This window comes from Monodon monoceros, unplaced genomic scaffold (genome assembly GCF_005190385.1).
Source record: "Monodon monoceros isolate NGI ecotype Baffin Bay Population unplaced genomic scaffold, NGI_Narwhal_1 Super_Scaffold_22, whole genome shotgun sequence".
Lineage (NCBI taxonomy): Eukaryota > Metazoa > Chordata > Mammalia > Artiodactyla > Monodontidae > Monodon > Monodon monoceros.
In genome coordinates, this window is record NW_021703779.1 from 85117905 (window position 1) to 85132411 (window position 14507).

Below are 14507 nucleotides of genomic sequence, written 5' to 3' on the forward strand. Positions count from 1 at the left end.
TGGACACTTGGGTTGTTACCACTTTTTGGCTATTTTACATACATTCACATACAAGTTTTTGTGTGGACATATGTTTTCATTTCTCTTGGGTATGTACTTAGGAGTGAAATTGCTGGGTCATGTGGTGATTCTATGTTTAACATTTTGAGGAAATGCCAGAGTTTTCCTAAAGTGCTGCACTGTTTCACATTCCCATAAGCAACGTGGGAGGAACCTGCCTACAGTTTCCCCATTTCCTCGCCAACTCTTGTTATTGCCCTTTTATTATGGCCATCCTAGCCCTGTCTCCCCTTTTGTATGTTTATTTTATTCCTATCTACTGTCTCCTGATCTGTCTATAAATATGCTTAGATCATCCTTAAACTAAATAAGTATTTCCTGGACCCTGCCACTCCTCCAACCCTGTTGACAATACTCCTCTAATATTTCCTCCCTTGGCTTCTGTGATACTGCTTCTACACATTCTCCTACTTCTTCCCTGGCTCATCTTTCTCCCTTCCCACATAATGTATGCATTCCTTAATACAACTTCAACTATCATCAACCCGACACAATAATTAACATAATCTCTTTTGTTTATATGCTGTTTTACAGTTTACAGAACATTTTTAATATATTGTCTTGCTTATTATTCACGACAATCCTGCAAGTGAGTAGAGCAGGCGCTTACTAATATAAACCCCCATTTTACATATGAGGAATCTGAAGATCAGAGGGCTTTGTAGCTCAAGGTCCCAGAACTAGAAAGTGTCAGAACTAGCAGTAGGACCCAGGATCATCTGAATCTGAGTCACTAAGTGTTCTCTCCACTGCCTTCCTGAAGCCTTTCCTGATCACCCCATATGGGCATAGACTTTTCCTCCGTGTCCATGTACCTGCTTCATGGAGTGCATCATTCTGCTTGAGTCGATTATATGCATTGTGTGCTCCTTGAAGGCAAGAACCATATCCTATTTTTCTTTCAACCTCCAAATCTTTTAGAATAGTGTGTGCTGTACCCTATAGAAGGTAACCAATAATGTTTGTGGAATTGAACTGATCTTCACCTGCCAACTTGTTCCAAGGATTTATCTAATACGATCAGCTTAATCTTCCCATTGGAATGGCTGATTTTATGGCTGATTTTCATGCTCTAGCATGTCTCAGAACCCCTCAGAAAACTGAGGTCAGGTCATCAGTTAACTAGTTAATACACTCCAAACCCTTGTTACTTTAAGTAGAGGTCATTAAGGCCCAAAACAATGCATTTTTTAAAATTTAATTGTAGTTGACTTTTACAATATTGTGTTAGTTTCAGGTGTACAGCTTCAGATTCTTTTCCATTATAGGTTATTACTTCCCTGTGGTATATGGTACAATCCTTGTTATCTGTTTTATATACAGTGGTGTGTATCTGTTAATTCAATACTCCCAATTTATCCCTCCCCCTCCCCTTTCCCCTTTGGTAACCATAAGTTTGTTTTCTATGTCTGTGACTCCGTTTCTGTTTTGTAAATAAGTTCATTTGTACCATTTTTTTAGATTCCACATATAAGTGATATTATATAATAGTTGTCTTTGTCTGACTTACTTCACTTGGTATGATAATCTCTAGGTCCATCCATGTTGCTGCAAATGGCATTATCTGAGTAATATTCCTTTTTTTTGAAAGAAATTTATTATTTTTTACTTATTTTATTATTTATTTTTTGGCTGTGTCAGGTCTTGGTTGCGGCATGCAGGATCTTCGTTGCGGCTTGCGGGATCCTCCACTGCGGCACGTGGGGGCTCCTCATTGCCGTACTCAGGCTTCTCTCTAGTTGTGGCCCGTGTGCTCAGTAGTTGCAGCACACGGGCTTAGTTGCCCCACGGCATGTGGGATCCCAGTTTCCCAACCAGGGATTGAACCCACGTCCCCTGCATTGGAAGGTGGATTCTTAACCACTGGACCACCAGGGAAGTCCCTGAGTAGTATTCCATTGTGTGTGTGTGTGTGTGTGTGTGTGTGTGTGTGTATCACATCCTCTTTATCTATTCATCTGTCAATGGACATTTAGGTTGCTTCCATGTAAATAATGCTGCTATGAACATTGGGGTGCATGTATCTTTTCGAATTAGAGTTTCCTCTGGATATGTGCCCAGGAGTGGGATTGCTGGATCATATGGTAACTCTATTTTTAGGGTTTTTTTTTTTTTTTTTGTGGTACGCAGGCCTCTCACTGTTGTGGCCTCTCCCGTTGCGGAGCACAGGCTCCGGAAGCGCAGGCTCAGCAGCCGTGGCTCAGGGGCCCAGCCACTCCGCGGCATGTGGGATCTTCCCGGACCGGGGCACGAACCCGTGTCCCCTGCATCAGCAGGCGGACTCTCAACCACTGCGCCACCAGGGAAGCCCTATTTTTAGTTTTTTAAAGAAACCTCCATACTGTTTTCCATAGTGGCTGCACCAATTTACATTCCCACCAACACTGTAGGAGGGTTCCCTTTACTCCACACCCTCTCCAGCATGTACTACTTGTAGACTTTTTGATGATGGCCATTCTGACTGGTGTGAGGTGAAACTTCACATTGTAGTCTTGATATGCATTTCTCTAACAATTAGCGATGTTGAGCATCTTTTCATGTGCCTGGTGGCCATCTGTATGTCTTCTCTGGAGAAATGTCTGTTTAGGTCTTCTGCCCATTTTTTGATAGGGTTGTGTTTTTCTTTTTTGATATTGAGTGGTATGAGCTGTCTGTATATTTTGAAAAGTAAGCCCTTGTCAGCTGCATTGCTTGAAAATATTTTCTCCCAGTCTGTAGGTTGTCTTTTCATTTTGTTTATGGTTTCCTTTACTGTGCAAAAGCTTTTAAGTTTGATTTGGTCCCATTTGTTTATTTTTGCTTTTATTTCTTTTGCCTTGGGAGACTGATCTAAGAAAATATTACTACAGTTTATGTCTGAGAATGTTTTGCCTAGGTTCCCTTCTAGTTTTATGGTGTCATGTCTTATATTTAAGTCTTTAAGCCATTTTGAGTTTATTTTTGTGTATAGTGTAAGGGAGTGTTCTAATTTTATTGATTTACATGAGGCTGTCCAGCTTTCCCAACACCACTTGCTGAAAAGACTGTCTTATCTCCACTGTATATTCTTGCCTACTTTATTGAAGATTAATTGGCTGTAAGTGTGTGGGTTTATTTCTGGGCTCTCTATTCTGTTCCACTGATCTATATATCTGCTTTTGTCCCAGTACCAAGCTGTTTTGATTACCGCAGCTTTGTAGTATTATCTAAAGTCTGGGAGGGTTATGCCTCCAGCTTTGTTCTTTTTCCTCAGAATTGCTTTGGCCCAAAACAGTGCATTTGAATTGTTCCCGTTCTCTATTTTGTTTGGTAAGACAACCAGAACTGAGTCTCTTTGCCTCACTGTTTGAATGCATGTGGGGACAACAAATGTCTTCTCGTCAATTACAAGATCAAGACCCTTATTTCGCTGAAACGCCACAGGAAATTTCCTCACTTTTAAGCAAGAATCTAAGATTGGTGCAAATAGTTTTGGCCCCAGAGATCTTTCCCAAGAGTGTTCAACATGCTGTAATACTTGTCTTAAACCTAAATCTGCAAAATGAATCAGTTCTGCAAAATCAATTCTGTAACTAGAGGAGAATACACTTACTTGGGGTGGGTGGTAGCTATTGTAGAAAACTCATTGTCCCACATAGGTCTCCCAAAGGAGGTTTTCTGTTTCAGACCTGTCAGGATATCAGTGGCCTTGTCAAAGCTTAATGCTGCATGACCAGCCTGGAGTCAGAGAAATAGGAAGTTAGAAAAAGCAGGTCCTGATAGCTGCCTCTTCCTTCAGCCACTTTTAAACTTGGGTGTGAAGGTGAGAACAGGTAGGAAATCATAAGAAATGATTATTTCTAATCAGCATATATTATGTTTCGTCTGACATTCATCTTGCATCTTGGGAATTAGACTGTTGTTTGAACTCACAAAGTTGCCGTCCCATCTGGTGAGGAAGAGACGGTAGTTTAGGAAACCCACTTTGCCTAATTCCTCCATCTCCTGTTCCAGGGAAACCAATAGGTCACTGAACCAAGCAAACGCACCTGTCTCCCTGTAGATCCAGTAGAAATAGATCTGGAATCAGCAAAAGAGAATATAGCCTTATTAAGTGCCCTTTACAATGTGCACTATGGTGACATGATTATGTACGTATACACTATATTTGTTGATCCAGTCTAAGAGTGACCTGAAAAAATCACCTCTACAGTACAGCAGACCTCAGGTGGCATTAATGTCCAGAGTCCTAACAACTTCCCTTATGCAAAGAGAACTCCAACGTCAGCTTTAGTTCAAAGTGATTTTAAACTCCAATTGAAAATGAAGACCCAGTTCTTATGGTAAGTCTGTAGAAGCAGATGCCTTGGCAGGGAGAAGTGATCACTCACTCTCATAACTCCAGGGAGGGGTTACTCTCTTACCAGTTGTAAAGAGCTTAGCCCATGAAAGCAATGGACCTATCAGGCCCAGACCAGATGAAAAGTGGTATTCGGGCGCATACCGTTTGTGTTTTGAGGTTGTGATTTGCATTCCAGAATTTGTACCAGATGGATTTCAAGATGGAAGCAAAGGGGGTGACCCCAATTCCTGCTCCGACCAACACAGCCACTTCATACTGGAAGACATCCTCACTGACAGTGCCAAAGGGACCATCCACCTTGGTCCTGGCAGAAGGCAAAAAACAAAGGGGAAGTGAAGTCTCACCTCCACCCACAACCTCAAAAATCCTCCCAGAGGCAGAGCTGTTCCACAGCTGATTGCTACCTGTTTATTTTAATCATACTCCATTGTACCAGACTTAAGTTTCAATGCGGAATTGCTTTCTCTTTTCTGCTTGTCTGCTTTCTGGTCTGGGTCTCTGCTGCTCTTAAGGACCTACCTGGGAACTGGTGAATTCTGTTGTTCAAAAGCCCTTATGAGATTTTCTGTCCAGTCCCCCACTGCTCAGATATGAATGGAAAATAAGTCTTCTTCTGGAGCAGAGGTCAGGGTAAAGGGATGCCACTCCAGGTAAGAGATTGAGGGGCAATTAACAAAAATATACTGTCCCACTTCCATGCTGAAGCCATTTTTGTGCATCTGCAATTCCAAAACTTTGGATGGGTACATGACCCATCCTATGAATAAAGCACAGAGGCCAAAGGAGGCAAATTCAAATGGCGACAGGAGCAGGCAGATAAGGTAAATAAGTAAAGCTGGAGAGCTGGTGATGGCCGTAAATTGCGAACACAAGTCTTTTCTAAAGGGGGCAGCAGTTACCAAGTCCAGACAATGGTCATACTACGGAGCCAAGACTCAGCATTGTCAGGTTGCCTGATTCTTCAAGAGAAACCAGAAATGCCACTTTAAAAAACTGAAGGATGGTTGATTTACAATACTGTGTTAGTTTCAGGTGTACAGCATAGTGATTCAGTTATTATTTTCAGATTATATTCCATTATAGGTTATTGCAAGATATTGAATGTAATTCCCTGTGCTGTAACTGGGTAGGTTGGAAAAGCAACAAGAAATGCCACTTCTTCAATGTGAAAGCCTCCATCCAGATTTCTAAATGTTAGCAACCAATTTGACTTTCTAAACAATCAGGGCGTGTGCCAAACAAAATATGTCTGTGGGCTAGATATGGCGCAGAATGCCTATTTGCAGCTTCTGACATAGACCCAAGCTGATGATTTCTGCCAAACCTCTCTTTCCAGCTCTGTCCAGCTCTGGAGGAACTCAAATATATTGCCCTCAAATTCTTTTTTATTCCTGTCAAGGTGACAATGTGGCAATTTATTTCTATAATCAGGAAGAACACAACTCTTAGCAGAGCAAGAAGAAAGTGCATATTCTTTACCTTGGTAATCACAACCTTCTGCTGGGAGCGATAAAATCAGAGGATCCTTTCAAAGATGTAAATAATGACTGGTGTAAGGATCCACTTCCAAGACTGCACACAGAGACAATAAAAAGTGAGGTTACACATTAATCTCTTCTCTAGGATTTGTTTGTGTAGCAGTTCATTCCTTCATTCAATAAATATTTACTGAGTTCTCTGACGTGTATCATTACTAAGCTGCTAATTTCGCCAAAGTTTGAAGAAGGAAATGGAAAGGAGTAATCCACAACGGTTTTGTTTGCTAATCTGTTACTCATAAAGCAGATCATTTCCTGAAATTTTACAGGTCTCACCAGGAAGCAAGAGAAAAGCACAGAAATAAAATACACGGTAATTATATATATTCTTAAATAATATTTAAAGTTTAATTTTAAGAATCTAAGACCATCTTCCAGGACAACTTGTCCAATGTGAAAAACCAACAGAGAAGGTAGATGTGAAATAGCAGCAGATGACGAAAAACAAAACAAAACAAAAAGGGAAAGTGTGTGGCTGACACTACTGGTAACAGTAATACATAAAACTTGGTATTTATCCATCACCTCTTTTTTCAGGTGCTCAAAACATCTAACATAGTAAAACATTTTTTATCTTGTCTACTTTTTTAAAAAAGCAGTCTCTCTATCCCTGAGATCTTCTCAAAGGCAGCAGTTTGCTTCTATATGCACAGGAGCTACTAAAAATGTATTTCCTAGCAGTGCTAAGTCATGTTCTTTTTTGCCCAACTGCTCAATCACAATACATTGGAACTGTGTGGAATGAGGTTTCTTATGCTGTTTCAGGCAAGATACTTTCTTGGGTATCTCTGGGGAGGAAAGGGGCAGAGACGGGGACAGTAAATCGGAGAGTGGGTATAATACAATTTGATGCTACTTCTTATTTGGAAAAAATCCCCAGCTGAATTCAGAAGACATGAAAAAAATATATTTAAGAAGTGGCTAGGACTTCCCTGGTGGTCCAGTGGTTTGGACTCCATGCTTCCAGTGCAGGGGGCATGGGTTTGATCCCTGGTCGGGGAAGTTCCACATGCTGTGGGGTGTGGCCAAAAGTAAATTTTAAAAGAAAAGTGGCTAATCACCAATGTGGGAAAAAAATGTTAGCTTTGAAAGTAATCAGAGAAAATGAATATTAAAACAAAATAGTATTTTAGCGTCTCAAATTGGAAAGCAGTTTCAAACAATAATTCCCACCATTAAGTGGGATGCAGGGAAATAGACACATTCACATGTGCACCTGGGGGAAGTACAAATAAGTAGCATCTTCCCAGAGAGCAATTTGGCAAAACATCTCAACAGCCTTGAAAGCATTCCTTCTCTTTGACACAGGAATTTTACTTCTAGGAAATGGAGCATAAAATAATAATTAAAGTGTGCACAAAGTATATGAGTATAGTCATGACCACTTATTTACTAAGAAAAAATGACAAAAATGGCATATCGGACTCCTCTGGTGGCACAGTGGCTAAGAATCCACCTACCAATGCAGGGGACACGGGTTCGAGCCCTGGTCTGGGACGATCCCACATGCCGTGGAACAATTAAGCCCGTGAGCCACAACTACTTAGCCTGCGCTCTAGAGCCCGCGAGCCACAACTACTGACCCCTTGTGCCACAACTACTGAAGCCCACGTGCCTAGAGCCCGTGCTCTGCAGCGAGAGAAGCCACAGCAGTGAGAAGCCCGCGCACCGCAACGAAAAGTAGCTGCTGCTCGCCGCCACTAGAGAAAGCCCGCGTGCAGCAACAAAGACCCAATGCAGCCATGAATAAATAAATAAATTTATTTAAAAAGAAAAAAGTGGCATATCATACAGACCTTTTTTGGCTAATACCAAACTGTCTTTTCTTAATTTTTATTTATTTTTTTGTATTGAGATATAATTGACATATAACATATTAGTTTCATGTGCACAACATAATGATTCAATATTTGTATATATTGCAAAATGATCACCACAATAATTCTAGTTAACCTTTCTCACCATGCATGGTTACAAAAAATTTTTTTTCTTGTGGTGAGAAATTTTAAGATCTACTTTCTTGGCACCTTTCAAATATGCAGTAGAGTATTATTAATTATAGTCACCATGCTGTACATTAGATCCTCAGGACATTTTATAACTGGCAGTTTGTACCTTTTCACTACCTTCACCCATTTCGCCTATGCCCCAACCCCTGCTTCTGGTAACCGCCAATCTGTTCTCTGTATCTATGAGCTATTTTTTTTTTAGAGTCCATATATAAGTGAGATCATACAGTATTTGTCTTTTTCTGTCTGACTTATTTCATTTAGCATAATACCCTCAAGGTCATTAAAAATGATCATGTAGGAAAAAATGACAAAAATGGTATAACATATGGCATTTTTAAAACAAATTCTTCAGGGACTTCCATGGTGGTCCAGTGGTTAGGACTCCACACTCCCAATGCAGGGGGCATGGGTTCAATCACTGGTCAGGATTGAAGTTCTCTCACGCTGTGTGGTGCAGCAAAAAAAAAAAAGTTTCAGTAGAATACTTGACAATATAGGAAAAGATCCATGATATAGACTAAAGGAAAAAAGTTATTACTTCTAGGTGATAAAATTCTGTGAAATTTTAATTTTCTTCTAAATATTTTTCTGTGTTTTCCAAACTTTCTACAATAAGCATGTATTATTTTTATTTTTTATTTATTATTATTATTTATTTATTTATTTATTTTTTGCGGTATGCGGGCCTCTCACTGCCGTGGCCTCTCCCGTTGCAGAGCACAGGATCCGGACGCACAGGCTCAGCAGCCATGGCTCACGGGCCCAGCCGCTCCACGGCACGTGGGATCCTCCCGGACCGGGGCACAAACCCGTGTCCCCTGCATCGGCAGGCGGACTCTCAACCACTGCGCCACCAGGGAAGCCCCAGCATGTATTATTTTTATAATTTTTAAATGGGGAGAATGTGGAGAGAGTATTTTTGTGTGTGTTTATGGAAGAAACAAACCAATACATTCAAACAGATGGCAAAACTGGTATTCTCTCCCTTGTGGTATTACATGACTATTCAAAGCAACCCCTGAGTTCTCAGTATACCTCCAAATAGGCCAACTATACCTTTATCTCAGGTAATAGATGGGAAAGGGATAGAAGCTGATGTGCAAGGTAAGACAGGGGATTAACTGCCTTAGCTAGTAAGGGACTCGTCAAGCGTTATAACTTCTTGTCTTTAAGGACCTCTTACTGGTCAAATAATATAAAAGGTGTCTGGTCATAGCCTACAAGTTCCACTGACTTTTGAAATGAAATGTGCTATTAACATGTATCAGGTATGTCCTTTTAAAATTATTTTTAAAATAGGTAATACACGTACATGTCACAAAATTCAAAAGTACAAAAGGATATACAATAAAAAGTAAATCTCCCTTCCACTGCTCCCCTCAGCTCCCCAAGGCAGTCAATATTATTATTTTGTGAATCCTTTTGGAGAATATGCATTTAAATGATAATATTACATTAAGTACAAATGGTAGCAGAGCATACATACTGCCCTGACTTTTTTTCATTTAACATCTTAGAGACTGGTCCATATTCATATCTAGAAAGCTACCTTTTTATTTTCAATGGTTACAGAGTATGCCATTGTAGGAAAGTCCCGTAATTTAACTAGTCCCCTATTGATGAGCACTTATTTCCAATCTTTTTTTCTACCAAGCAATGTTACAATGAATAACCTAATACATGTAATTTAACACATTTGCAAGCATATTTTAGATGCTCATCAGCAATGCTTGAGAGCATTACCAACACAGCACATGAGCAAACTCTTTGATCTTTGCTAATCTGTTAGGTTTACTACTGTGATCACTCTGTTCATATCTTCTACATCTTTTTTTTTAATCAGGTTGCTAGGCTTTTTCTTATTGATTTCTATATTTGTATATTAGGAAATTAATTCATGGTCTGTGAACTGTAAATACTTTTCCTACTCAGTAATTTGTTACCTGTCTTTATTTATGATGGATTTTTTTGCCATAAAAAAAAATATATATGGATGGATGGATGGAGAGAGACAGGGAGAGAATAAATAAATTTGAATAAAAATATGTATTTTCCTTCCTTTTCTGGCTTCGAGCTTTTTAAAAACATTATTTAGAATATTTTTACTAAAACTCCAGTATTAGAAAAAAAAATCCCATGTGGTCTTAGGGTGCTTTTATGATTTCTTTCATTTTTTTCAACATTTAAATCCTTGATCCATGCATCCTTGACCATATTTTACTGTAAAGTGTGGAATAAAGAGACAGCTTTTTTTCCTAGATGTCTATCCTATTATTGTAAAGAAAAGTATTGAATAATGTATCTTTTTTCCCAACTGATTTGAAATGTCAACTTTAGGGGATTTTCTTTCTTTCTTTCTTTTTTTAAAAATTAATTTTTGGCTGTGTTGGGTCTTCATTGCTGTGCGTGGGCTTTCTCTAGTTGCAGCAAGTTGGGGCTACTCTTAGTTGTGGTGCGCGGGCTTTTCATTGTGGTGGCTTCTCTTGTTGCAGAACACAGGCTCTAGGCACGTGGGCATCAGTAGTTGTGGCACGTGGGCTCAGTAGTTGTGGTGCATGGGCTTAATTGCTCTGCGGCACGTGGGATCTTCCCGGACCAAGGCTTGAACCCATGTCCCCTGCATTGGCAGGCGGATTCTTAACCATTGCACCACCAAGGAAGTCACAGGGGATTTTCAAAAAACATTTTTCTCTTTCTACATGAGGACAGAGCTATTGCTCTTAATTCTGCATATGATTTAAAGGCTTTAATCATCCTCAGAGCACTTTAAGACACCACAAGTCAACCTTTCCCTTCCATTTCTTCCTCAATCTAACATATTTTATGAACAAGTAAAGGTAAAGCATAATATCCATGGTACTTACCTTGAGGCACACCTTAAGTTCCCTGGAATCCAGTTTATTGATCATCCACTATCTAACAATAATTTCCAGGCATGTTCTTACAATACCAAAGAAAGTCAACTTCAAGAATGGTTTAAAAAATAAATTGAGGGGGCTTCCCGTGTGGCCTCTGTCAATGACATATGGCAAAATAGGGCTCCCCAAGCCTCAGGTTCCCCATCCAGGAGTTGAGGAGCAGACCTTCCTTCAGAGGCTTCTTGTTGGTATTTTATGAAATCACAAGGCAGCGGGCTGTGGCCAAGATGGTGGAGTAGTGAAACCCTGAGCTTGCCTCCTCCCACATGCAAACAAACATTACAAATATTTACAGAGCAACTATCTATGAGAATGACCTAAAGACCAGCAGAAAAGATTTTCCACAGCTAAAAATATAAAGAAATAACCAAAACGAGATGGCTAGGAGGGGTGGAGTTGTGTTATAATCAAGACCCATGCCCCCAGGTGGGTGACCCACAAACGGGAGGATGATTACAATTGCAGAGGTTCTCCTGAAGGAGGGAGGGGTCTGAGGCCCACATTGGGCTCCCCAGCCTGGGGTTTTGCACAAGCCCCTGAAATTTTGACTTTGAAGGCCACTGGGGCTTACTTTTGGGAGGCCCAGAGGGCTGTGAGAAATAGAGTCTCCACTCTTAAAGGACCCAGGGCAGAAACAGTCGTTTGAAAGAAGCCCGGGTCAGACCACCTGCTGATCTTGGAGAGCCTCCTGGAGAGGCAGGAGGTCATTGGAGCCCAACCTCTGGGATATAGATACTGGTGGCAACCATTTGGGGGAGCTCGTTCTACCACTAGAACACTGGTGTTGGCAAGTGCCATTTTGGAGTCCTCCCTCTAGCCTATTGGTGCTGGGAGGTTACCCACCCACCAGTGGGCTGGCATTGGAGCTCCCCCAGCTGCAAAGACAGTCACACTGGGACATGGTCCCACCCAACAGCAAGCTGGCACCAGCCCTAGGACCCCCAGACTATGAAGGCAGCCACATAGGGACCCAGTCACCCAGCAGGTTGGCAGCCACTACAAGAGGCAGGGCCTGGCAGCCAATGTGGCCAGAGGCCAGTCATGCTTACCAGTATGCCCATAGTAGTCAGCCTCATCACAACAGAAGAGCCCATGCAGCTCACAAAGGCGGCACCCATACAGCATATAGCTCTGGTGATCAGAGGGGAGTGTGCTACTGGGCCCCATAGGATGTCTCCTACATAAGGCCACTTCTCCAAGATCGGGAAATGTAACTGACCTATCTAATACATAGAAATAAACAGACAATTAAGCAAAATGGGGAGACAAAGGAATATCTTCCAGACAAATGAACAAGACAAAACCCCAGAAGAACTAGGCAAAGTGGAGATAAGTAATCTACCTGATAAAGAGTTCAAGGTAATGATCACAAAGATGCTCAACACACTCAGGAAAATAAAAAATGAACACTGAGAAGTTTTAGCAAAGAGTTAGAAAATATAAAGTAGAACCAAAGAAATAAAATAAAATAACTGAAATAAAAAATACACCAGAAGGAATCAACAGTAGATTAGATGATACAGAGGAACAGATCAGCACACTGGAAGACAGAGTAATGGAAATCACTGAAGCTAAACAGAAAAAAAAAATTTTTAAATGAGGAGAAAAAAAATGATATAAGTCTATATTGACCTGAAAAGATGCTCAAGATATATGGTTTTCTTGAAAATCAGGAATCAAACAAGTACTACAGAATTGTTCCATTATAAAAACAACAAAAAACTAGATACATATGTCTGAATATGTATGTATATTAAAAAGCCTATAAGAATAAAAAAAAGAGGAAAGCTTAAGAGACTTCTGGGACCACTTCAAGCATGCTAACATTTGCAATATAGGGGTCTCAGAGAAGTAGAGAGAGAGAAAGGGGCAGAGAACTTATCTGAAGAAATAATAGCTGAAAACTTCCCTAACCTGGGGAAGGAAGCAGACATCCAGGTCCAGGAGGCACAGAGAGTCCCAAACAAGATGAACTCAAAGACATCCACACCAAGACACATTATAATTAACATGGAAAAATTAAAGATAAAGAGAGAATCTTAAAAGCAGCAAGAGAAAAGGAACTAATTATGTACAAGGGAACTTCCATAAGACTAGCAGCTAACTTTTCAGCAAAAACTTTGCAGGCCAGAAGGAAGTGGCACTATATATTCAAAGTGATGAAAAGAAAAAACCTACAACCAAGAATACTCTACCTGACAAGGCTATCATTCAGATTTGAAGAAGAGATAAAGAGTTTTACAGTCATGCAAAAGCTAAAAGAGCCTAGCACCAGTAAAGATCAGAGTGGAAACAAATGAAATAGAGACTGAAGAAAAATCAATGAAACTGAGAGCTGGTTCTTTGAACAGATAAACAAAACTGATAAACCTTTAACCACACTCATCAAGAAAAAAAGAGTGGGCCTAAGTAAATGAAATCAGAAATGAAAGAAGAAAAGTTACAACTGATACCATAGAAATATAAAAGATCATAAGAGATTACTACAAAAAATTATTATATGCTAATAAAATGGACAATCTAGAAGAAATGGATAAATTCCTAGAAACATACAATCTCCCAGGACTGAATCAGGAAGAAATAGAAAATATGAACAGACTGATTACCAGTAATGAAATTGAATCAGTAGTAAAAAAAAAAAACCTCCAAACAAACAAAAGTCTAGGACCAGATGGCTTCATAGGTGAATTCTACTAAACACCTGAAGAAGAGTTAGCACCTACCTTCTCAAATTATTCCAAAAAATCACAGAAGAAGGAACAATTCTGAATGCATTCTGTAAGGCCAGCATCACCCTAATACCAAAACCAGGCACCACAAAAAAAGAAAGTTACAAGCCAATATCACTGATAAACATAGATGCAAAAATCTTCAACAAAATACTAGCAAACAGAATCCAACAACACATTAAAAGGATCATACACCATGGTTAAGTGGGACTCATCCTAGGGATGCAAGAATGGTTCAATACCCGCAAATCAATCAATGTGATACACCACATTAACAAACTGAAGAATAAAAATTGTATGATTATCTCAATAGATGCAAAAGAGCTTTTGATAAAATTCAACATCCATTTATGATAAAAACTCTTAACAAAATGTGTATAGAAGGAACATGCCTCAACAAAATAAATGCCATATATGACAAATCTACAGCCAGCATCATACTCACTGGTGAAAGCCTTAAAGTATTTTCTCTAAGATTGGGAACAAGATGAGGATGCCCACTCTCGTCACTTTTATTCAACATAGTATTGGAATTGTTAGCCACAGCAGACAAGAGAAATAAATAAAAGGTATCCAAATTGGAAAGAAAGAAGTAAAGCTGTCACTGTTTGTAGATGACATAATAATATATAGAGAAAACTCTAAAGACACCACCAAAAAAAAATTAGAACTAATAAATTAATTGAGTAAAGTTTCAGGGTATGAAATTAATATACAGAAATCTGTTGTGTTTCCATACACTAAAAATGAACTATCAGAGAGAGAAATGAAGAAACAATCCCATTTACAATGGAATCAAAAAGAATAAAACACCTAGGAATAAATCTAAACAAAGAGGTATAAAAACCTATACTCAGAAAACTATAAGACATTGATGAAAGAAATTCAAGAGGACACAATACATGGGAAGATATACCGTGCTTATGGAT

The 14507-nt window shown here is 39.6% G+C and overlaps 1 protein-coding gene across 1 annotated transcript in view; it reads right to left on the reverse strand.

Moving 5' to 3' along the window:
- NOX1 (NADPH oxidase 1) overlaps positions 1 to 14507 on the reverse strand; it is a 31981-nt gene that overhangs the window by 1490 nt on the left and 15984 nt on the right. Inside the window, 5 exon segments of the mRNA XM_029240690.1 lie at positions 3632 to 3756; positions 3952 to 4098; positions 4523 to 4685; positions 4901 to 5134; positions 5859 to 5953. Of these exon segments, the coding sequence (XP_029096523.1) occupies positions 3632 to 3756; positions 3952 to 4098; positions 4523 to 4685; positions 4901 to 5134; positions 5859 to 5953 (764 nt within the window).